General features: G+C 37.7%; 1 protein-coding gene across 1 annotated transcript; it reads left to right on the forward strand.

The window, feature by feature from the left end:
- Window positions 1–13,452: 13,452 nt before the first annotated feature.
- LOC120327178 (cilia- and flagella-associated protein 157-like) lies at window positions 13,453–23,983 on the forward strand. Its single transcript, XM_078120208.1, has 10 exons — window positions 13,453–13,823; window positions 16,071–16,239; window positions 16,834–16,968; window positions 17,469–17,590; window positions 18,392–18,554; window positions 19,015–19,119; window positions 20,040–20,185; window positions 20,670–20,796; window positions 21,688–21,831; window positions 22,269–23,983. The coding sequence occupies exons 1-10, from the start codon at window positions 13,660–13,662 to the stop codon at window positions 22,542–22,544; spliced, it is 1,551 nt and encodes a 516-aa protein (XP_077976334.1). The 5' UTR covers window positions 13,453–13,659; the 3' UTR covers window positions 22,545–23,983.
- The last annotated feature ends 157 nt before the right edge of the window (window positions 23,984–24,140 follow it).

The following is a 24,140-nucleotide window of genomic DNA, read 5'->3' on the forward strand; positions in this document are numbered from 1 at the left end:
TTCAAATGTACGGTCGCCATAAATAGTACCTTCTACCGTTGACAGTACACTGTTTGCTTCAAACCATTATTGTATGTGCATTCCATAGTAGTAACCGTGATTCAAGATGTGTGTTCATGATTTCATTTATATGTATGCTATTACAGTATACATGTACAAAGTTCGTCAATATTTCGTCGTGCAAGAAATCACAAAATAATACAAAACACTAAATACTATATAGAACTGTGTGGGGGTTTTCGGTCAATTCACCGCAAAAATCTTGTGTAATGGGTTCTCTAAAATTGGCAGTAACTATCCGGTTAACCGGATAATTAAAATACGGATTACCCGGATATATCCGTTATACGGGTTGTGAAAATTATAGGTATCCGAACTAACCCTAATTGATTTCTTATTGACCGATATGCGATATGTGAGGCGGTCTAGTGGTTAGAGCGTTGGAATGGACTTTGACGCGTTTCGGGTTCGAACCCCATGCCCGCTGACTTGCACAGTTTGTAAATAAATTGGGGACAAAGTGGCAGGATTCCTGCCTTTTTAAACGTCAAACGTCACGCCGCAGTTAACCGGTTAACTATACCCGGTTAACGGTTTTAAAGTGTTTTCCTGAAGATTCACAGCCCTACTTATCACACATCAGTGACACCTTGCTAGACCACAACTTGGGTTGTCTTATCACTTGGTTCCATAACATTTGAACCCGCGACAATTGCACCTGCATACTATTGCACCTATTGAATTTGTTTTTTGTTTTACGGATATTTGAACCCATACTAACCCTAACCCATGGGTTTTAGCACCCGCATATATATTGAACCCGCGGATATACACATGGGTTCAAATGTACGGTCACCTTACCACTTCGTCCTTTTGCTACTCAGCATTTTCATAATGTAATTATTTTTTGTGACGGGGCGCATGCCATACACCTGTGCCTTAAGCTAACACGGCTTAAACATGCATTCCGTCTCTGTTATAACGTTTATCTATTATGCAGATAAGTTTACATTTTTAAGGAAAATGAATAGACATATCTATATAACTTGCACATTGCACTCATGTCATTTTTCAACAACACGTGAAAGTCCAAGTCAAATTTACACTTATTTTCAACAGTTCGGCGTAGCAATAATAAAATTTACAGACGGGCGTGGATTACAATTACTTCGAAGCGCGTTTGTAATTAAAGTAAATGATTCCTTTTTTCTGTGTTTATTAGCTTTTAAGTGCAGTACTTATGAATATTTTACGATAAGTTCTTTGAAGCGATCGTAAAAATTGTCGAGTACTGATTTGACGTTCAAGTGAGTCGTGGTTCGTGAGGCCTTGGTTCGCCATATGATTAAGCCGTGTTATCGGCTTCCTCTCCCACACAGGTAAAATATGTAAATTCTGTTCTATATAATACTTATCGCATCAATATCCTTTTACTATTTCTCGTTAGCTGGTTTCATCTTAATATAACGATGGTATTGTGTATATACAGTATAAATGGAAAGATGGGCTGGAATGCATGGGATTTGAACCTGAGTCCTTCAACCTGAAAGACTTGATAAGCCTATAATTATCACACATATTGCTTTTTGACCTATGTATCATATATCCAAAACTCGTGATAACGAGACCGTGATTTAATGTTTTCGTTACTCATGCCGACAATGCGTCAACATCCGTGTATCATCCGCCTTCATTGTGAACTTTGAACCCGGTCAAATCATGAGTAATGCATCATATCATCGCAGTTCCGTGTGGCTGGAATACTAAACTTCAACGATAGCGTAGATCAGGGGTGTGCAGCCGTTCACACAGGAGGGCCAGATACAAATACCTGTATAAAACCGCGGGCCGCACTCCGCAAAAATTTCGGTTGTTGGTCTTATGACATGCGTTGCTCGCTTATGGCACTGTAACGTCATATGCATAGATAATAAATTGGACTAAAGTATTGGCATCGAAACGCAAGGGGATTGAAATAAATTACTCGCATATATCAAATTTGAGCTCAGCACACTATTCAAAATTGTCACTTCTCCGCGGGTCGCAAATTTTTTCCTTGCGGGCCGCATTTAGCCTGCGGGCCGAAGGTTGCACATGCCGGGCGCATATGATGATAAGGACATATTTGCGTACAAGTACCGTTTCAATCAGACTAGAGACATTTAAAATTACAGTATTATATATTACATAAACGATATTTACGTCGCCAATATTCCTTTACAGAGGAGGTCATTCAAATGGCGAGCTGGTCCATAAATCCATTCCTATTTCTAACCTGCTGTCTATATGTCAGATCTATAGCCCTTTTCGGCGGCACAGAGATCGACGCATTCCGATTAGCGTTACGAACACGCTTGCAATTTGCAACCTTTTGTGGTTATAAGGATTGATTAGGTTGTGGACGAGATTAATCCTGTGTGTTTACAAAAACTCTATGGTTAATTAAATCCCCCATAGCAGACTACACCAGACGCCGCGAATCAGCAAATATATAAAAAAAAAACTCTTTTTTATAAGCAAACTCGGAAACTAAATATCGACGAGAAACTCTAACATGATAATACCGTCGTAGTCTTCATAATAATCTACATTGGCCGACAAGTAAGCTTTTTCCCATTAGCGCATTTGCTGTTTACAAATAAAAATAGTAGCTTGTGCATCGATTAGATTTCTGCATGACTAAATACTAATCCTTGTTCTATTTTTTTTTTGCGCTAGCGATTCCGTATTTGTTCAATGCAAAGATGCTGTAGCAAGAGTAAAGATAACTATTATAAGTGATTCAAGAGTCTTGCTGCATACTAACAAATACATTCCTGTAACGTTCGGTCTTACCAACTTGAACTATTTATGCCTGAGGAAACCTGACCTTGGTCAGACGAAACGTTACATAAAAATATATTTACGTTAGTGCGCAGCAAGGCTCTTGAATCACTTAAAACATATAAGTGTTCGTTTTCAATCTATTGAATTTCCTTGATGTGATATAATAACACTGATGTTTATTGACATATCTTATCGTAGTGATGGATATAATTGTATCCATGACGGGATGCAATTGCAATCTGGTTGAAAAAGTAATACCTTCGCCGACCAATGAATATCAGCTTGTCTAGAGGTCACCTAGACTAGCGGGCCATGTTTTATGAACAATATTCACAGTGTTACAGAAGCATTAGTGGAAAACAATGAGCCTTGTGCCAAAACTAAATGTAATTGCAATCTCAACAAATTCCTTGAGCTATTTTAGCTAAACATCAAAACTTGATTTTAGTTTGGTTGTGGCAGTATCACGCGGGTCAGATTGAATTACCCAGCGGGCCGGAAATGGCCCGCGAGCCGTAGTTTGCTCATGTCTGTCCTAAACGATCTTAAACGCGGAATAAATATACGTATACAAGGATGCTACTGCAAGAGTGAAGGCGACCATTCTATGTAATACAGTAAAACATTTTCGTTTGTTTGTAGCAAGGGTCTACCTCTACCGATCAAACCGGACTCTTGCCAGTTTAAGTTATAAGCTACAGTTACCTTGGAGTTTTGAAAATAATAGTATACAAACACATGTGGAGTTGAAAATTTATTTATGGATATTTTATTCAGCACAGCAGCGACCCATATTGGTGAAGTCTCGGTATAACCCGACCCCTATCCTAACAATACCCAAACGTCCTATAAATCCACATGTATTTGTATTTGTAAAACAATCCGACTGTAAAACAAAAGCGTGACTCAAACTGACTTACAAGCTCTGTTACACTAAAAAGAAAGTTAGAACAGTGCACCTTGATGATACTCACATTTTTCCCTGGTAAGCATGAACTCTTAATTCGAACGTTTATGTTTAAAAAGGCGCTCACATGGGTATAATACATTTTGCGTCATTCGCTGCTTTAAATCTTTCGCCGTTTTCTCCGGTGTAATTTATTACTGTACTGTATCATTTTCGTGTGGCCCAGCTAGTCGGCTATATGGCCTAACGACAAAATATGTTGCACACCCCTGCTCCAAAGTAATAACCCGACTAACATTGGCATTCGTAATAAAATAATAATAATGGCCCCCGGAAGTGTATGACTACTGCATGCAGTAGCATGCTTATGAAGCGATTGACCGATAAAACTCGGACATGACGTGTCTTCAAGACACTGATCCGAGTCTGGAAAACTTCTGATCCGCCAAAAAAAAAAAAATAATAATAATAAAAATGACTGACGAGCCTTTTTCTCAGCGGAGCCTTGTATTATCACTCAAAATTGATAGAAATAAACGTATCACATTCTTAATTAACCATGCATCGCCACACACATTATCAGAAATGTTTAATTCTATACTACTTCTATGCTACGTGACGTCGGCTTTGAAATGAGCAAATTGTTATGTCTGCACAAGTCCTTATTCCCGGCAATACCTTGTCTTATCACTCAAAATTGATAACTTAAATCCTAAAAAAAATACACTTCCCAATTCTAAATTTACCTATGCATCACTACACACACTTTCAGAAATTCAGAATTCTGCGTAATTTGAGACCATTTCTATACTCATGTCACGTCAGAACAAGTTAGGCCAGATTATTGCCCCCAACTCTGAAAGCAGCATCAAAAACATGTAAATACCACGTAATACGTAATGCTTTAAAATCATTTTCGATTCAATTCACTTTGGCACCTACAGGTTCGGCAAAGATAAGCTTGCAATCTAAAATGTTTCTGTCCGGTCCTAAAAATACACTTTCATCATACTAAATTTGCCTATTCCTTACCGCACACACTTTCAGAAACGTATAAGGACGCGTAATAATAAACGACCGGTTTCATTTTGCAAATGCAATTTTCCTTATCACTATCCTATGTTTATCAACTGTGCTGTAATTGAATGACTCAATAACGCTCTAAAACGTCTTTCGATCAATCATAAAAGGCAGAAACTGTCTGACAAACGGACCCGGAACTTCCATGTCCCAAGCTTAAAGCTAAGAAATACCGCGCTTTAATGCTCTGTCGAGCTTGAATGACAAAATCCTTGCTTCATAAATCAAAAAACGGCGTGATGGTCGTTCGGCTGCAACTGGAACCACTAGTTAGGTTAGAACAGTGGTTTCCAATCTTTTTTTCAAGCAACCCAAATTAAAAATTTTTTTTTTTGTAAAATCGCAACTCAAGGATATAAGTACTCACATACGAAACGCCGTGTAGTGCTGCCATGGCCGTAAAATTAAATAAATAACTGATATAGAGCAGTTATTTTAGACAGCATTTATTTTGACAGAAATAAATCCACTGCAGCGGTTTATTTAAATTTCAAACGAAATAGATGCTGCCAAGATTTTACACCGTATACTTCTCGAATATACATTTACTACTGAGCTACACTACAATAGCAAATATAAAATAAACTATACAAATTAATAAAAAATAAAACCAATTTTTTCGAGTGACCCTGTTTTAGGTCGCGACCCATAGGTTGGGAAACACTGGATTAGGATAGGTGAGGTTGTAAATTGTGAGTAAGATAAACGAAGAAAATAACCTAGTCTAACTTTTCCTCACCTAACCGATCATAAACAGAATAAAAATCGGGTCAGAAACTTAATGGCGAGCGATAACATGAACCAATTTATCCTACCCAACTAATTTACTTTATCATAATCACCAATCTCTATTCTAAAAATACATTCCTGGATATCGTGTCGCTTGAATGTATCTCAAAGCCCGCTTTTGTTACTATTTGATGTTGGACTCACTCATTCATAGAATACGCGGCGCTCCATAAGTATGTGTTCCAGATTATTAATTTTGTTCGTTTACTTTACATCACGTTGTGTAAAGGGACTAAAACCTATGAGCGCAACACAAACAGCTCCCGAACTTGTAATATAACTAAAATTAGAAAAATCGGAATAAAATTATGGCCTAACCCTAATCTGGTACACATACTACGCTGTTCAATAACCCCCACCGGTTTATCGCGTCTCCTTTCAGACTGAAATACATTTTATATCTTTCTTTCTTAATTCTGTATGTACAATGTGTACTCCAGCATTTAAAAAATAAACTACACACTGACTCTTCCTCATTCTAAATTTACATATTCATCACCGCACACACTTTCAGAAACGTATAAGGACGCGTAATAATAAACTACCGGTTTCAATTTGCAAATACAATTTTCCTTATCACTATCCTATGTCTATCAACTGTGCTGTAATTGAATGACTCAAAGACGCGCTAGAACATCCTTCTACTAAGCTTAAAAACCAGAAACTGTGTGATAAACGGACCCGAAACTTCCATGCTCCAAGCTTAAAGCTGAGCAATATCGCGTTTGAATGTTCTGTCAAGCTTAGATGACAAAATCAATTCTAAAACTGGCATCGCTAGTTAGGTTAGTTTAAATAAGATTTAAGCTTAAAGCTAGGAAATAGCGCGCTCGAATGTCTCACTGTCGATCCTAAATGACAAAATTTATGCTTTATAAATCGAAGAATGACGCGATGTTCGTTCGACTGAAACTGGCAACGCAAGTTCGATTAGATTAGACTGAGTAAGGTTGTTTCCGTGAATTGTAACTTACATAAACAAACAACGGGAGGCAAAAATTAGCCCAACATTTCCTAACCGATAATATACAGAATGAAAATCGGGTCAGAAAATTAGCGGCCGGCAAAAACGTGGCTCAACTTATCCTTACCAAATAAGCGTTTATATTGTAGTCACCAATCACCATTCTAAAAATATACACCGGGATATCGGGTCGCTTAAATGTATCTCAAAGATCGGCTTTTATCAGAATCATATTTTGACTTTTTTCCCCAGTATGATTTAATGTTAGACTCACTCCCTCATAGGTGACGCTAATAGATAACCATCACTGGTTATCGCGTCTCCCTTCCCACTAAAATGCATTTTTTATCTTAATTAATTCTGTATGTACAATGTAAAAAATTAACTACTGATTAACTGGCTGACTGATTGTTTCTCATTCAAAATTCACATATTCATCACCGCACACACTTTCAGAAACGTATGAGGATGCGTAATAATAAACGACCGGTTTCAATTTGCAAATGCATTTTCCGTTATCACTATTCTGTGCCTATCAACTGTGCTGTAATTGAATGACTCAAAGACGCGCTAAAACGTCTTTCTACCAAGCTTAAAAACCAGAAACTGTGTGATAAACGGGCCCGTAATTACCATGTCCCAAGCTTAAAGCTAAGTCGCTCTCTGGTCGCTACAGTGTGTATTACTCACAACAGCTGCGAGGAGATGACGTATGCGCTATTACTAGCGAGTTACCGTTCATTATGTCACAACAAATATTCCTATTAATCTCTTTCCATACTGTTAAAAAAATCGTAAAATACATAAATTTTAGTGTTGTAATATGCTTGCATGAGAAAGTTTGATCTCGTTTAGATTAGACGAAACTATACGCTAATAACACTGTTAAGAATAACTGCAAATATGCAAATATGCAAATTTTATCTCTGCTTGTCTGAAGAAATCTGGCTTTGGCGGACAGAAATTTATTTACTTCAGTATGCAGCAAGATTCCTTGATCTTTAATTGATTGTCTCCTGTCTGACATCAGTTGGACGAAACACTGCGAAAAAAATAGTAAAATGCACAATTTTCATAGTTGAAATATGTTTGTCTTGAAAGTCTGACAAAATTAAACGAAACGTTGTAAAAACAAAAAAATAGTTTAAATATGCTTGAATGAAAAAGTATGACTTCGGTTTCAGCGGTACAGCATTCTAAACGCAGCGCACCTTCGTGAGTTCATTCGCTCAAATTTGCGTAATTGTTTGATGCGTTCGAATATATAATGGTGCTGTTTGTTAAAGATAGCGCAAAGGCTTAATGCTTATGGCGTTGAGCGTACTTATGGTGCCATGCCTCTAGTCATGACATGTGCAAACTACTGACCGCGTGTGAAATCCGTCCCGTTGCGAAATTTAATTTGACCCGCCTGATGCTGCCACAACCAAGCTAAAACCAAATTTTGATGTTTGGGTTGGAAAAAAGCTCAAGGAGTTTGTTGAGGTTGCGATTGAATTTAGTTTTAGCATAAGGCTTATTGTTTTCCCTTTTTTTTTTTTTAACACTGTGAAGTGTACATATTGTTCGTAAAATGTAACTTTTCTCGACACACTTACATGACCCATGGTCCAGAAAACTTAGCCATCCCTACTCTAGAGCCATGCTATTAGGTAAAGTCCACCACCACACCACAGGGTGTAATAAATAGGGCAGTGGATTCTGAACTGAAAATATTTGTATGATTTTAAAAGGGTAGCACTTTACATATAAGTTACGGCTTGCACAAATCCGTGATCGATGTGATGGCATGCGCAATTGACTGAGCTCCAGGAAGGCTTTTACCATTGTAACGTTGGTGATTGTACGTCAGTTCGCAGGTTCGAATCCCATGGGAGATGGTTCTGTGTGAAAAGCGGCTGCGGATGGTTCACGTTGCCGCTGTTTGGTTATGGCTTAACTTTTTACTACCATCACTAAAGTATACGCAACTGAAGCAATTAACTGGCGAGGTATTGCCATAATCCACTAAGACTGGGAACTGCATGTTAGTAACGATGAATGTCCTATTCTTCCAAAGTCCTAAGCCTGCGCTTTTTATTTTATTTCTTAAAATAGCTCACAGCCATTATGCGAGCATTCCTTTCAGAAAAAGGTTCCCAACTTCTAAAATATACTAAGAATATTGGAAAGGAAGGAACTTGGATATTGTGTATTGAACTGCAGGTCTTTTCTCCTTGTTTACTTTTTACTTCGGAACCGTATGTGGTACTCACCACAAGGATGCTTGAACGGGATAGTATTAAAGTGATAAGTAAAATATATATCATTATTGCTGTTTTGATTAAGTTATATCTTGTATTGTTTGGAGAAGTTAGACCATGATCTAACGAAAGCTCACAAATATACTTACTATTTCGTTGAAAGAGATCATGTTATTTTTACTTCTAAAATATAGTTAGACATACTATAATCTCTCCACGTTCTTTTGACAGATTTAATCATTTTCTCACAAGTTTTATTAGAGACAAATATAAGAAGTTCTAGGAGACGAATTGTTATTCCGCGACGCAATCAACACTATCTGAAGGCCGACTCTTGGTTAGGGTTATCGCATTCTTTATGTCACGTTATCAGAACTCACTTAAATAATCTCCAATTATAACCATGTTTCTCCAATGGCATTTACACTATAAAAAGTTTAACAAATTGACTAGAATCTATCGGTAACTTGGTGGGCTTTGTATTCAGCAATACTAGAAAAGCGTTGTGAACTACCCAGTTCTTGCTCCAATCATGATTTTCTGACCTGTTTCTTTGATCCCGTTTAAATTCGATTGGATTATTTCCGGCCTTCGACCGAACCCGCTAGCAGTTACGGTATAACTTGGCAATTAGAAATTTTTGAACCTCCCCTTCCTTTCAAAACTCTTGGCTACGCGACTGCTCTGCCTCAACATATCTTAACCGAATATAAGCATTAGATATATAGCATCGTATTCGTTATCGCATTCTCTGTCTCGTGTTATCAATACCTACTTATACAGAGTCTAGTCATAACTATGTTTCTGCAGAGACATTTTCACTATAAAAAATTCAACAAATTATCTTATATATATTGGTACCTTGGCAGGTTCGATCTCCTCAAAACAGTTTAATTGGCAATACTCAAAAAACCTTGATCGCTATCATGTTGTTCATCATTAATTTTCTGATCTCTTATGGCCGTTTAGCGCAGGGTTAGTCAAATTACGGCCCGCGGGCCGGACCCGGCCCACCGAAGTTGTTCATCCGGCCCCTTTGTGTCTGCTGAAATTCCGACTATAGTATTTACAAATATAAATATCCGTTGAAAATATCGTCATAATGACTACGATTGTTACATTGTGCTTATAATTATTATATAAACGTTATGCTAGCTGTTGGACCAGCTGTTGTAAACAAACTATTTTTTATTCATAGTTTTTCTTATTAAATTTTGACTCTACTCTCCGACTCAGTACTGAATTGGATTTTTAATTCAGCATAAAATTCATTGAAATAATTAATAATGGAATAAAACGTTTGAAAGGACTTAGGAAACTAAGCAGAATCTGAACACTATCTCGCTTAGAGAGCAAATAGTAGCAAATGTACCAGGTTAGAATTAGGTCATAATTTTATTCCGATTTTCCTTATTTTAGTGCCATTACAAGTTCGGGGACTGTCTGTGTTAGCCAAGTGAATATAACCCCTGTTCATAGGTATCAGTACATTTTAGGGTTGCCAAGGTTGGAGAAAATAAAAGACAATCAGCATTTTTTCTTAATGCTAAAAAGGACAAGGATCGAAGAGCTAACTAAAGGATTATCCTTTGAAATAAAGGACGGTTGACAACTCTAGTACTTTTATACAACTTGTAAAGTGGGCGAACAAAATTAGTTACCTCCGTTTTGGTACATACACTTCTAGAGCGCCGATTAAAATATAGATAAAATAATATTAAAGTAAAAAAGTTTCGTAAATTAAATAGGCAAAGCTAAACGCACGCCGTTCAGGCGCAAGATTTCGCAAATATTATTCGTACAGCTATTACAAGGTTGCCATATTTCGTGGCCTCTCTTGCTTTCACTTTATTATGCTTTTCTTGAATGGCTAAAAAAAAAAAAATTTTTTTTGATTGATCGACATTTGTTGACTGCCAAAAGTGTTGTAAACATTCAGTCCTGATCCCACTAATATCCTGAGGATAGATTCGCGCCACGCAATAAGTCAACTCTGAAATTGTTTTTCATTCCCAAGAGAATAAACTGGTCGGTGGACTAGCTGAGTTTACATCAATACAGATATATAATACCTCGATAACTAATCCCATACCCGACATAGAAGGGTAACCGGACGAGAGGCCGACGTTCGTCATATGATTAAGTCGCCTTATAGACTTTTCTATACCCTAGGATAAATATGTAAATCCTATCCTGTAAATACTATGACTTTTCACACAGTTACGTGATTCCTTGTAAATGCACCAAATTTTCCTGAAAAATCGTAATACTATTTATATCAAGAGCCGCGGTTCGCCCTGTCGCCCTATTCGTCTTTCCTATCTACACAAAAAATATGAAAATCCCTATTTATCAGCAGCGAATACCTATAAATTTTTTCGGCGTGCATGAACTGGCTGCAAAAGCAAATCGAGGAAAATGAAAATGTTTCCTGTCGAGACTGAAAAGTTTTTCCTTACGCTATGCACACAACGTTTCCTGCCTTATTTATAACTTCACATATGCACTTTCGTGTTCTGTGTTCCATAACCATCGAGTGAATGAAATTTTTTAGTGCATCAGAGGAATTTTTAAAACTACGTTTGGGTTTTCCCATCTAACATATTTCCCCGTCCATTGTATTTTTTTGTTAAGTCTTATCATATGTTTGCAGTAAATAATATCTTGAAACACTTACTCATCCGAATATCGTATAGGACAGTCCAAGTTTTTCTTTTCTTGTCGTTCGCGTATTATGCCCGTTGTTCAAAATTCAAATAATTTCCCGGGTTCCATTACATTTGAACCCACGTACATTTGAACCCATGGCAATTGCACCTGTATGCTATTGCACCTATGAATTTTTTTTTGTTTTTCGGATAGTTGAACCCATACTAACCCTAACCCATGGGTTTTAGCACCCGCATATAGATTGAACCCGTGGATATACACATGGGTTCAAATGTACGTGGGTTCAAATGTACGGTCACCAATTTCCCGATAACTTGTCTTGTGACATGTATTCTGTCCGCATAGTGGCGCTATAGTGTTGTAAATGTTACTATGGTAACGTCGGTGAAAATTGTTCGCTGGCTGAAGGTTCTACGAAATGTTGGGATTTACATAGGAATTAGGATTTATATTTCTTATCCAGGGGGGAACAGAGCCGATAAAACGGCTCAATCATACAGTGAACCACGGCCTCTTGTTCAGTTGCCAGTTCATGTCGGATGAGGGATCAGTTAGTCAGGTATTTTGTTTTCAGATGCATGGACTTGATTAGTTAACTGATGTTGTGGGTTGAAATCCCCATTTTTTGCGTTACTACTGCGTTACTACTGTACTATGCTGCATGCTCTTATACTGCTGATTTTGAAATAAAGAATAATTAAAAATGGATTTGTTTACGACGTTGCTTTTAGATGAGATGTTGAGTATAGTTTATGAGATGTTATAGTATAGTTTTTTCTATTACAGTATTAGGAAGTCCTTCTCATACAGACATAGTCTACCGGCCTGCTGCCAGGATATGACACCATCATCATAATCCCTGATGCTTTTGAAACGCTTAATTGGTTCATATTCATATCTAAAAATAGGTCTTAAATTATGTGTGAAAGTCTTGCTGGAGGCTCCTTTGTCACCATACAGCCATAGGGCAGTAGGGTGGTTTGCGTAACCGATATTTGATTATGCCTTTCACCGCCATCAAGTTCATGCATCAGAAACAAATAACTGGCTAACTATTTCCAGACCCAAATAAACTTGACAAGAGGTTGTTGTTCTCCATTGATTAGGCCGTATTCTCATTTTCTCCTTTCTGTTATTTTCTCAAATTTTATTGCTATATAGCTCAACTGCTAAACACATAAATTTGTTTTTATGTTAATCGGGTTATTTCTCTGAAGAGTTTAATAGTCATATTAAAAGATTGCGCTTCTTTTTAGTTTAGTGGTGTTTTATGCCGGTATAGCGTCGAGCAGATATGTTGTAAAAAAGTGGTGTGTTTTCGTCCTTTTATTGAATGTCTGCAAAATTAAAAGTTTTGTGCTAATTTTACATTACTCAAAAACCTATGCTTGCATGTGGACCATAATTACTTGCCTAGGACTACAAATTAATCAACATGTAACTTTTAAACCACGGTAGTGAGATAATAGTTCTAATTCAAATAGCTTGCAATCAAGTCATTTCGGATTGCCCAATTATCAATGATTTTTTTGGCAATATATTCAGCCATTTAGGCACAATTGAGCAGAACAATTTGGCTGCCACAACTACTGCAGAGTCAGAAGTTGTGCTTCATTCAGTGACCTTTTGCAGTAACCTGTACCAGTGTTGTAGGTGTCGCTGCTTGGAGATATATCTTGATCTCTCGCAACTGCGGTCACACAAATAATTAATATATTTATGTGTTGTATCAGTTTTCTATACACTTGTATAAAATAAACCAGTGGTATGCAACCCTTCAATGCAGGCGGGCCAGATATAAATAACTGGGTGAAACCGCCGGTCGCACCTTTATTCAATATAGGACTTCTAGTAGTTCCAGGCACAAACAATTTGGTAATTGATCTTATGACATGCGTTCATTTCACAAGCTAGCTGTTAAGGCATTGGCATGGATAATTAATCGGACTTAGGTACAGGCTTTTCATCGCAAAGGGGTTGGAATTACTTACAATCAACTGAATTACTCGTTACGCGGGCCGCACATCATTCAAAATTTTTCCTAGAGGGTCGCATTTGACCCGTGGACCGCAGGTTGCACATTCCTAGATTAAACAATTGACCGACTAACTTTTTTCTGGTTTAACTAGTAAGTTCCAATCAAAAGTTAAATTTTAATAGTTTATTTAAATCTCACCAACATGCCTCCGAAAAAGAAGGGAGGAAAGAAAGGAAAGAAGGGAAAGAAAGACAAGGAAGAAGGATCAGCGACAGGGGAACGTCCAACCAGTGGAAAGGAATTAACGGAACTCAGTAAAGAGTTTTTTATGATTCAAGTGAAAGATTTGGAAACAAGGTTAAACAGGTGAGTTGAAGCACGGTGTTAAGTTGGTACAAATGTATATTTCAAAAAAGCAATGCTTAAATATAATTATTCAGATGAGTTCCATTGAAAGCCTTCATTGTGCTTCATTTCTTGCAAGTTTTCCTCTCACACTTATTCTGTATTTGTACATTATTGCTACCCCAATCTATTTCTACTAAGTACCCTCACATTTTTGTTATTAATTCATGTAATTTACTTGTGTTTTACCTGAAGGTCCAATGACTAATGCAATACAACTAGGGCTGTCCAAGCGAACCGAATATTCGAAATCGAATCGCAAATCATTCGAAGCGCTTTTCGGCCAATTTACGAATCGCTAAAATTTGGTACATGATGAGCCTCACGACCACCTTTGCAACACCTTTTTCACCAGGCAAGCAAAAACATGTTCCCATCGCTTTCTTTGCTGTAAAAAGGTCTCTCCTATTTTCCGGTGACATGTAATTATCCATTTCATGCATGGTCTTAAATGAAAAGTTATTGGTAACAATGATTTAAAGATGACGTTTTTGAGAGAACACAAGGAGAAAAGAGCAAATTTTGTGTCAGCAAAAGTGCCAGTTCTATAAATAGAATCGATTTGTAGCTTTTTAGTCAGTAATCATAGAAACATGGTACTGGACTGAAACACGTTTTGGAGGTTCAATACCTTTTTCCAATAGAATTTGTAATTTCTTCTAATGGCAATACTTTGTTTCATCCATTTATTACTATGACAAATAATTGCACTCTTGTGAGTTGATGGCTGTTGTACAGCAAAAATATGATCATCAAATTATAATGTCATCAAACTAGCTCTGAATTTTTGAGTTTCCGAAAAACAATTTTGAATTTTTTAGGCAACAGTTATATCTATATTAATAGTTGTTTATCATTTTACTGAAAATTACACAAAAAATATTGGGTTATAATAGGATTAAAATAGCAACTTCGGGCAATAAAAGAGTCTGTGCAATTTCCAACTCTTAAAACTTGATAGTTTTCAAAACCCTAAATTTTTTGACCAGTTCAAGGAGGCTTGTGATCTCCTTTTATAACTCTGGAAACATAGGTATGCAAAATATTTGCAATAATTTAGGTATGACTGCACATATGTTATCACAATATTGAAGAGGAAGTTTTTATTGTACATTACAGACAAATTTAGGATTACGCAATAATATTCGATTATTCAGTTCAATTCGAGAAAAATATTCGGTTCGATTCGAATCAAAAAAATATTCGATTTTGGACAGCCCTATTTCAACCAAGGGCATTGAAATCCGTTATCTGATTATTCAAAATTGCAAATCAAATAGCCTACCCCTGGCGGAGCAATTCACGCTGATTCAGATAAGGCATTAGTCGGTGATTCTCATCCTTTTCCATTCTGTGGCCCATTATCTTTTTCATGCAAGCAAAAAAACTGCAAAAAAAGCAAAAAATTATTCTTGCAGAAATAAACACTTCCACTTGATTTTAAAAAAAAAAATTACTACCCAATAGGAAAAAAACAGCATCATCGTATCTTTCTAATACAATTAAATTTAACTAATATATCAATGACTTTAGCAATTTTTAATTGGTTTGTGGCCAATTTGAAAATGTATCTTTGGTCATCTCAGTGAATAATTCAGAGAATGTTTTGTGTAGGCCAATATGCGAGGCTGACGAAGGTCATCGACGCTCCGTTTTATATACCAAAATTATTTAAACTGTCAGAATTGGTTGTGACAATGTAAAAAAACAACCATAAAAAAATTGGTGCTCCCGAAGTATGCGAACCAAGATGGCGGACATCGGAACGTAACATGGGTAACAGTTTAGGGTTAGGCGATAATTTTTTTCCAATTTTCCTTATTTTAGTCCTATTATCAGTTCGAAGACTATCCAAGAGCCTCCCGTAGTATTTATATCTAAAATTATGGCCTAACCCTAACCTAGTACACATATTACATTCCGATGTCCGCCATCTTGGTTCGCATACTTCGGGAGCCCCAAAAAATTACCCCACATTCACATTTCACTCTACTCTCTAATTTTTACAATGCTACTAATCCAGATACCAGCAAGTTGCATGGAGCAGTTTTTTTCAACAACAACAATAACACTAACACCCCAGAAGCAAGAATCAACGTCAATTTAAAATCTCAACAAAGAGAATTTTAGAATATATTGTAAATCGATCCCTGGCAAAAATCACCCAAGGTCAAAGCTTGAAATTCACATATTTTTTATTTAATCCAGGTACCAGCAGAAATGTGACGCCCTTGATATTTCGAATAAAGAATTCCAAGGGAAATATGATCAGCAAGTCAAAGACAAGAAGGAAATTGTTTCATTTCTGAAGAAACAACTCGAGCAACGTTCTGACGAGATTTTAGATTTGAATGATAAATTGGCTGCATTGCAACAGGTGAATAAATAGCTTTATACAGGAGCGAGGAGTCTGAGAAAATTTTACTCCAAATAGAGAGGAGAAAACAGGTTTGGTTAACGCAAATTTTGTTTCTGAACCTGCCGTCCGGATAAGGGTAATTTTGGTTCTGAATCCAGAGTTAAACTTTGAGAACACCAAACTGCAATAACAAAAACTTTGATCTGTATATACAGCTAATATTAATTAGCTGTCAACTTGGGCATTTGTAGTTTTCGTTGAAAATTTTGACTTAGATTATTTATCAGCATTTAGATGTGGAAAAGGTGTGGTTCGCCTTCTAATTGAGCCACTTTATTACCTTTCCTCTCATCTGGGATAAAAATGATAACAAATTGGATGCAACGGCGGGTCAGATTCTAACCCCATGTCCCCCATCTCACCAAGGCTTACACAATGTCGGACCAGAAAGATTACTGTCTGTGGAAAAAGAAGTAATTCCCCACATATATAGATATCAGGTATCAAAAGTTGGTTCTGCAGGGCCATGTACAGAGCAAAAGGTTAAAATAAGAGCTGAATAGAAAAAAAATGAATAAATCATTGATTACTTTCAAAATTCCTCCATTTCAGGCCAAAGACACAGAAAAGGAATCTTATGAAAAACAACTGGCAACCCTGAAACATGAATTCCAAGAAATGAAAGATCAGCTGACGTCAGAAAATATGATCCTGGGTGGAAAGTTGTCTTCGCTTGAAGAATTTAAGGTATGGAATCTGCAGAAATTAATACGACCCCAAAATTTTCTGTTTCTCAATTATCTGTGGCAGGGTTTGAACTTCCAGGAGCCAAACATGTTGTCTACCTAGACTGGCGGGCCATGCGAGTGTGACATAAAAAGTTACATTTCGTGAACAATATTTACAGTGTATCAAAAGCAAAACTAAATTTAATCGCAATCTCAACAAATTTCTCAAGCTATTTTTAATCTAAAACATCAAAAGTTGGTTTTCAGTTTGATTGTAGCAGCATCTGGCGGCCCAGATTGAATTTCCCAACGGGTTGGATTTAGCCTGCGGGCCGTGGTTTGCCCATTAATAAGAACCTGCTATGTCGGCATGGCAAATTTGAAGTTACAGGTGTAACTGCGAAGATTCCAGTCCTTTCATAATTAGTAGCGCCTTACATATCAATGGATATTTGTACAAGGCTTTGTTTGGAGTGAAAGACCATAATAATCGTTGTATAAAAATTTTTTTACTTCCAGGTTCAAAAAGATGATTTGATGAAAAAATTTGCCGACATGGAAGAAAAGCTGAGACAACAAGCAGAAAGCCATAAAGAAACAATTTATAATTTGGAAAGAAAAGCTGTGGTGGATAAAGACAGGTGACTGATGGGTTTTTATGAGGAATTTTCACACTTTCATTCCAAACAAGTCTTTATACGAACTGCTACTGATATATGAAATATGATTTACAAATTTATCCCGGGGAAAAGGAAAGCCGATCAGACAGCTCATAAGGCGAACCACGGCCTCTCGTCCGGTTACCATTACATGTCGGGTCAGGTAGTTAGCCAGTTATTTGTTTTTCCAAAGCATGGACTTGATGGTGGAGGAAGCCGTAACCGACCAGCGGTTACGTGAACCACCCAACAACGGCGAGGAGTCCAGCAATCCTCTCGCACATAACTATCCCTGCATGGGATTCGTACCTGCGAACCCACGCAGAGTAATTAGAGGTGCAGTGGCGAGCGTATTCCTAACGCTTAGCACAATGCGCCACACCGCCAATATGTAACACTTATATTTTGAAAGGGATACAATCTTTATGGTTCACAGTCACATACTGTATTTGTCTTTCATTCTACGCAAGGCTCTGTACACTGATACATAAGTAGCTGCTTTTAAAAACTCAATTTGCGACCTTACAAATCTAATCAGATATTGAACTTTGGGTGTCGCTGCTCGATAACCAGTTTTGGTTTCCCGCGTCTTCTTTCCCCTAGTGAAAACGTATGTATTTAATTTTTTTTCCTCAATTCCGTAGCTTATTTTTTACTGTATGGAAAAATAAAATTGACTATGACTATCATATTTCTGTATCGCCTGCCTCTTTTACTGGAACCTGATTTTTTCCTGTGACAGCATATTGGACCGTTCTAAAATTTATGTTTTTCATCGCTCAGACTCAAAAAAGAAATGGTTTTACGAGTAAACACGGTGGCAGCAGAGTTTCGTAAGGTATCGAACAAGCAGATGGCCGACACCACAAAACGGACGATCAGAGAAAACGTTTCCATCAACTCTCAATTGTCAAAGATGTCTGAAAAAACTAAAGACCTAATTCAGGTATTCAATGATAAAATAACACCATTGTTGCCTTTCCTAAGTATTGAATATGAAAGCTCGGCGGTTGCCATCACACCACTGATTTCCCTGCGTGGGTTCGCACATTCAAATCGCATGCATAGATATTTATGTTTAAAATGATTACTGGACTCCTCGACACTGCAGGATGGTTCCCAGTTAGCGCTGGTCGGTAACGACTTTCTCAATCAAGTCTATGCTACTGAAAACAAATACCGGGCTAAATAATCCCATACCCTCTTTGGACTGGTAACTGGACAAGAGGTTGTGGTTCGCCATATGACTAAGCCGTATTATCAATCTTCCACTCCCGTGAGTTGATTATGTAAATCCTATCCTATGCAGTATGGCTTTATATGTCAGTGGCTTTTATACATGGCCTTGTTCAGAGCGAAAGGGCCAAAAAATTTTTTGTTTGTGACTATTCTTATCATATTCTCAGGAGAATGATGATTTAACTGACAAAGATCAGAAACAGAAAATCCAAATTGAACTGTTGGAGTCGACACAAGAGGAATTTGCAAAGAAGAACCACAGCAATTTGAAGGTAATTGATTTGTAAGAAAAGCGTTGCAAGTATTGTACTTCTTCGTCTAGCAATTTGAATTTAAGGTGTCCTAAGAAATTGCTATTTATAACAAGCTTTTGCGGTATGTGTTGCCCCATTCATAGAGGCAATTAACTGTTCAACTATTCACATATCCGCATGAACTGATAAATAAATGTGAATCTTTAGTCAAGAGTGATAAGTGCCACAGGTAGTAAAATCGGGTCTCCTGTAGTTTCGTACCTAACATACTTCTAGTGGGCGTAGCATAACAATTTTCTGACATGCCAATCCTAACCCTCACCTGACTACGCCGTCCAAAAATTACGTCATTATGACGTCACAATCACATCATAGAGCTTGCCAAATACTCGTACGATGGCCCGAAATGGCATCGGCGCCGACGATAAAGAACTGACTAACGTCAGCAATCTCTCTCCTATTGGGATCGTTGCGACGAGAAAACGAGAGAAATGGCTGTTCGATTTCGAGTTCTCGTCTGCGCGTCTTGGATGACAGTTCGTATAGTTTGAAGGGCTTTATTACGTCACTGTGACGTCGTAGTGACGTAATTTTTGGATGGCGTGGTCAGGTGGGGGTTAGGATTGATACGTGAAAATTTGTTATGCTACGCCTACTAGAAGTACGTTAGGTATGAAACTACATGAGACCCGTTAAATCTAGGTATCACCTTTCCCAGGTAGAAAATCATTTTGGTAATGGGGGAATCGGGTACGGCAGATAAAATGAGCACTCGCGGCAATGCCAAACTTGAGAAATTCAGGACTCTTCAAGAAAGAGTAGCTACAGTGCATTAGTTGCTGACGAGGTGTGTTTCCTTAGCTCACCATAGGCCATGTATCCGGTCATCAGCTTTCCTTTCCCCCAAAAAAATATAAAACATTCCTAAATTTATCCAGGTGATCAGAATGTTGACGGAAAAAGCAAAACAACAAGAAGAAATGATTGAAGAATATGAGATGAGAGAGCAAGAATATGAACAACTTGAGACTGAGGCAATGCATTTGAGAAATGAGAACTCTGAGTTTAACACTCAGATCGAAGAGTAAGTCTGAATATTCTTTCTGTGTTTCCTTGACAGTATAGACTCGAATTGGTTCAAGTTTTGTGTCTATTGCAATGTTATTTTGTAATGACTTAGTTAGAAACACGTTTTTATAACATTGTGTGCTTTGCAACTGGATTTTGTTAGCTAATTTTGCTAATATGACAGTGGCACTCAGGTACTTGTATAAGCTTTGCGACGCAAAAAGGTTGGAATTGCTTGCACATACCTGATTGAGGTAAACTGAAAACTCGTTTCGCGGGCACACTGTTTAAAATTGGCACTTTTCCGCTGGGCCGCACAATTTTTTCTTTGTGGGTCACATTTGGCCCGCGGGCCACGGTTTGCGCATCCCTGATTTGAAGGGTTGTATTCGACGCTGCCTTCCTCCCAACATACTGGGGAGCTTAAAAATGCTATTCTATCATGTCAAGATGAAAAAAATAGTCATCAGTCATCACACTATGTTTCTTTTTCTTCTCAGAATGAACAAACAGATTGCAACACTTGAGAAAGACCTTCTTGAAATGACGAGTCAGAAAGAAGATGAAGTCGGTGCCAAAGAAAGGTTGGAAGACGTTTTGGTAGCAGTGACACAGTCTTTGACTGAGGTATGAAGTAATTAGGATAGAATTTTCATTTCTATCCTGGGTGACAGGAAAGACGAGAATACAGCTTGATCAATCGTCTGCCACAATAATTATCTCCCTACATAATTCAAACCTGCGAATATGTGTAGGGTGATCAAAGTTGCGATGGCAAGTGTATACCTGGATAGGATAGGATTTACATATTTATCCCGGGGGAGAGGAAAGCTGATAAGACGGCTTATCCATATGGCGAACCACGGCCTCTCGTCCAGTTACCATTCCAAGTCGGGTGTGGGATTAGTTTTACTGTATTGTTTGTTTTCGGAAGCATGGACTTGGTGGTGGAGGAAGCCGTAACCAACCAGCGGTTACGTGAACCACCCAACGACGGCGAGGAGTCCAGCAATCCTCTCGCACATAACCATCCCTGCATGGGATTCGAACCTGCGAACCCACGCAGAGTAATTAGAGGTGCGGTGGCGAGCGTATTCCTAACGCTTAGCCCGTTGAGCCACACCGCCACACCTGATGCTCCACATGATGTGCCATCGAGTTTCAATTGTGTGTTCTCCTTTTCTATGGATAAATCCAACTAGGTTTTGTGGAAGCAGTCACTGATACATAATTGACTACTTTTTGGAGCCTGATTTTTTCAGTCCATCATCACACTCAAAATTGGGTACTCCCCTAATATGTGGTCCAGGTTAGGCCATAATTTTTGTCCCATTTTCCTTATTTTAGTTCTATTACGAGTTCAGGGACTGTCTGTGTTAGCCAAGTGAATAACCCCTTACCCATAGGTTTCAGTCTCTTTACACAACTTGATGTCAAGTGGTCGAACAAAATTAGTTACCTCTATATTGGTGCACATACTTCTGGAGCACCCCAAATTGAACTATTTATTACTACCAGGTTCTCCAAACACCAGAACTAGATGATGTAGATACGACAGTAAAACGACAAACCATGATAGAACGGTTGTTACTTGTGCTCAACTCAGCTGTTATCCTTGGTAAAGCTCCACCGCCAGCTGATCTATTCAAACAAAGACCTAAGGTAAGATGGGATACGATTTTCATATTTATCCTGGGAGAGAGAAAATTCATTAAGACGGCCTAATCATATGGCGAACCATGGCCTCTCGTCCGGTTACCATTCCATGTCGGGTATGGGATTAGTTAGCCAGTTTTTGTTTTCGGAAGCATGGACTTGATGGTGGAGGAAGTCGAACCGATCGGCGGTTACGTGGACCACCTTGCGGCGACGAGGAGTCCAGCAATCCTCTCGCACATAACTATCCCGAATGAGATTCGAACCTGCGAACGCACGCAGGGTACAGTAATCAGAGGTGCGGTGGCGAGCGTATTCCTAACGCTTAGCATGATGTGCCACATCGTCGAGGCGGTGTCGTTGAGAGTCTTTGAAAGGGGGTCACGGGAACAAGAACAATATTTTCGGCGTAGACTGATATAATATCAATTTTAATTTTTCAGGCTGTGATGGCTCCCTTGATTCCTAAGTCCAAGAACAGGCAACCAAAAGGGCAAACACTGACTGGACCATCTCTTCATTCCTTCCCACATTACAAGCTCGGTGATTTAGGTCTGGTACCCAGGCCGCCTCCAGCTCCACAGAACCGACCACATGAGACTGTTGCGCACCTCTCAAACACAACACGAACCAAAGGAGGCCAAGACAAGAAGTTCGTCGAATTTTTAGCTTTTAAACAACCCGCAAAACTGCCAGCTATACCACAAAAAATGACCTGATTTTATTGTAGAGAATTTTTTTCATTTCTTATCACAAATTTTACGATATATATATCCGAACAAACAGTTTTTGTTCACTTTAAACATAAGTATAAGTTAGTATAAGTTTATTTTGACTCCATAATCAGCATAATCGACGATAAAATAATTGAGGAAAACAAAATAAATAAAACTGATTATAGAATTGGGCGAACAAAACTTAAGTGAGGTTTAGAACGTACAGATTTTAGGATGAAAGGTGTTGTTAATACATGTTCCCCCAACCCATTTAATTAATATATTCTTATATTTTATATTTATATTATTAATTACTTTGTGGAAAAATGCTATTAAACATTTATTTTATTTGCATTACACTTAACCCCTTTAATCAAGGAACTAGATTTTGGTAGATATATCCTAATCTCCCATATTTACTTCCTGTTGCATCGTGTTTCCCTGAAAATAATACCTAACCTGTATTTTTAAAATGTTTTTAATATAAGCCTCCCCTTAAAATATGACCTAGTCGATAGCGTGAATTTTTTCTGACCTATTCGATAGCAAAAAATCGCTCCTGCAAGTTTTAAATGATTGGCGATTTAAATGATTGTTATTCTTTTCTCAAATTTTGTATTTTTGCCCTTATTTATACCTAAATGCAAATTGGATCCAAGAAACACTTTTGCACTTTAAACAATATTCCTAAACGTGGGAGTCAGCGCTTTATGGAATGAATTTTTGTGACATTTTTGATTGATGTATGTATGTATGTTTATTCGTCTCGTAAAAGCAAAAACACAGGAGTTAGTAAATATCAACATTGAAGACGGGATGTATACACAAGACCATACTGGCCTAAAACACATGAAAGTGCGGCATAAACCCCTTATGATAAGAATAAAATGCAATAAATCAAACAGGTATAATACGATGACTCATGTAGTCAAGTGTTTATTGAGATAAAAAGAATTCATTTAATATATTTGTAGAAAAATGTTTATTCCTTCCCAAAATTTATGTTATTCATGCCAGAATAATTGGCTTTCCAGCTGGTTTGAGTTTAACCCCTTTAATTCGCAAATGTTTGAGATTAGGAAACTAGATGTTTGTAAATATTAATCTTTTTTCGATGTTCACTTCCACGTGTTTGCTGTGGACAGTAATATTTTCTATTTTCCTGCATCATTTATATAATGTTAATGGACCTCCCAAAGTATGCGCACCAAGATGGCGCACAACCTGAACTCAGCTTGTGTGCCAGGTTAGGGTTCAGGTTGTGCGACATCTTGGTGCGCATACTTCAGGAGTACCATGTTAATAATCTGTGAAAAATAATTGAAAATATTTCGTTCATATCATTCGTTAGTTCTTCCCAGCCTAGCCAGGTATGCATTTGACTTCACTCATATTATGTTTATATGCACAGTTTCATTGAATAGAATTTAAGTTTGTTACAATTGTCGTTATTGGCTAGAATGTTGGGCCTACCTATGTTGACATTTAATTAAACGGGGAAACATGACCTTCAGCTCTGTAGGGATAGGATTTACATATTTATCATTCAGCCAGTGAACATCTTTTTTTGGTTCCGCGACGAGACGTTAAAGATAATTT

Source organism: Styela clava, chromosome 14 (assembly GCF_964204865.1).
Source record: "Styela clava chromosome 14, kaStyClav1.hap1.2, whole genome shotgun sequence".
Taxonomy (NCBI): Eukaryota; Metazoa; Chordata; class Ascidiacea; order Stolidobranchia; family Styelidae; genus Styela; species Styela clava.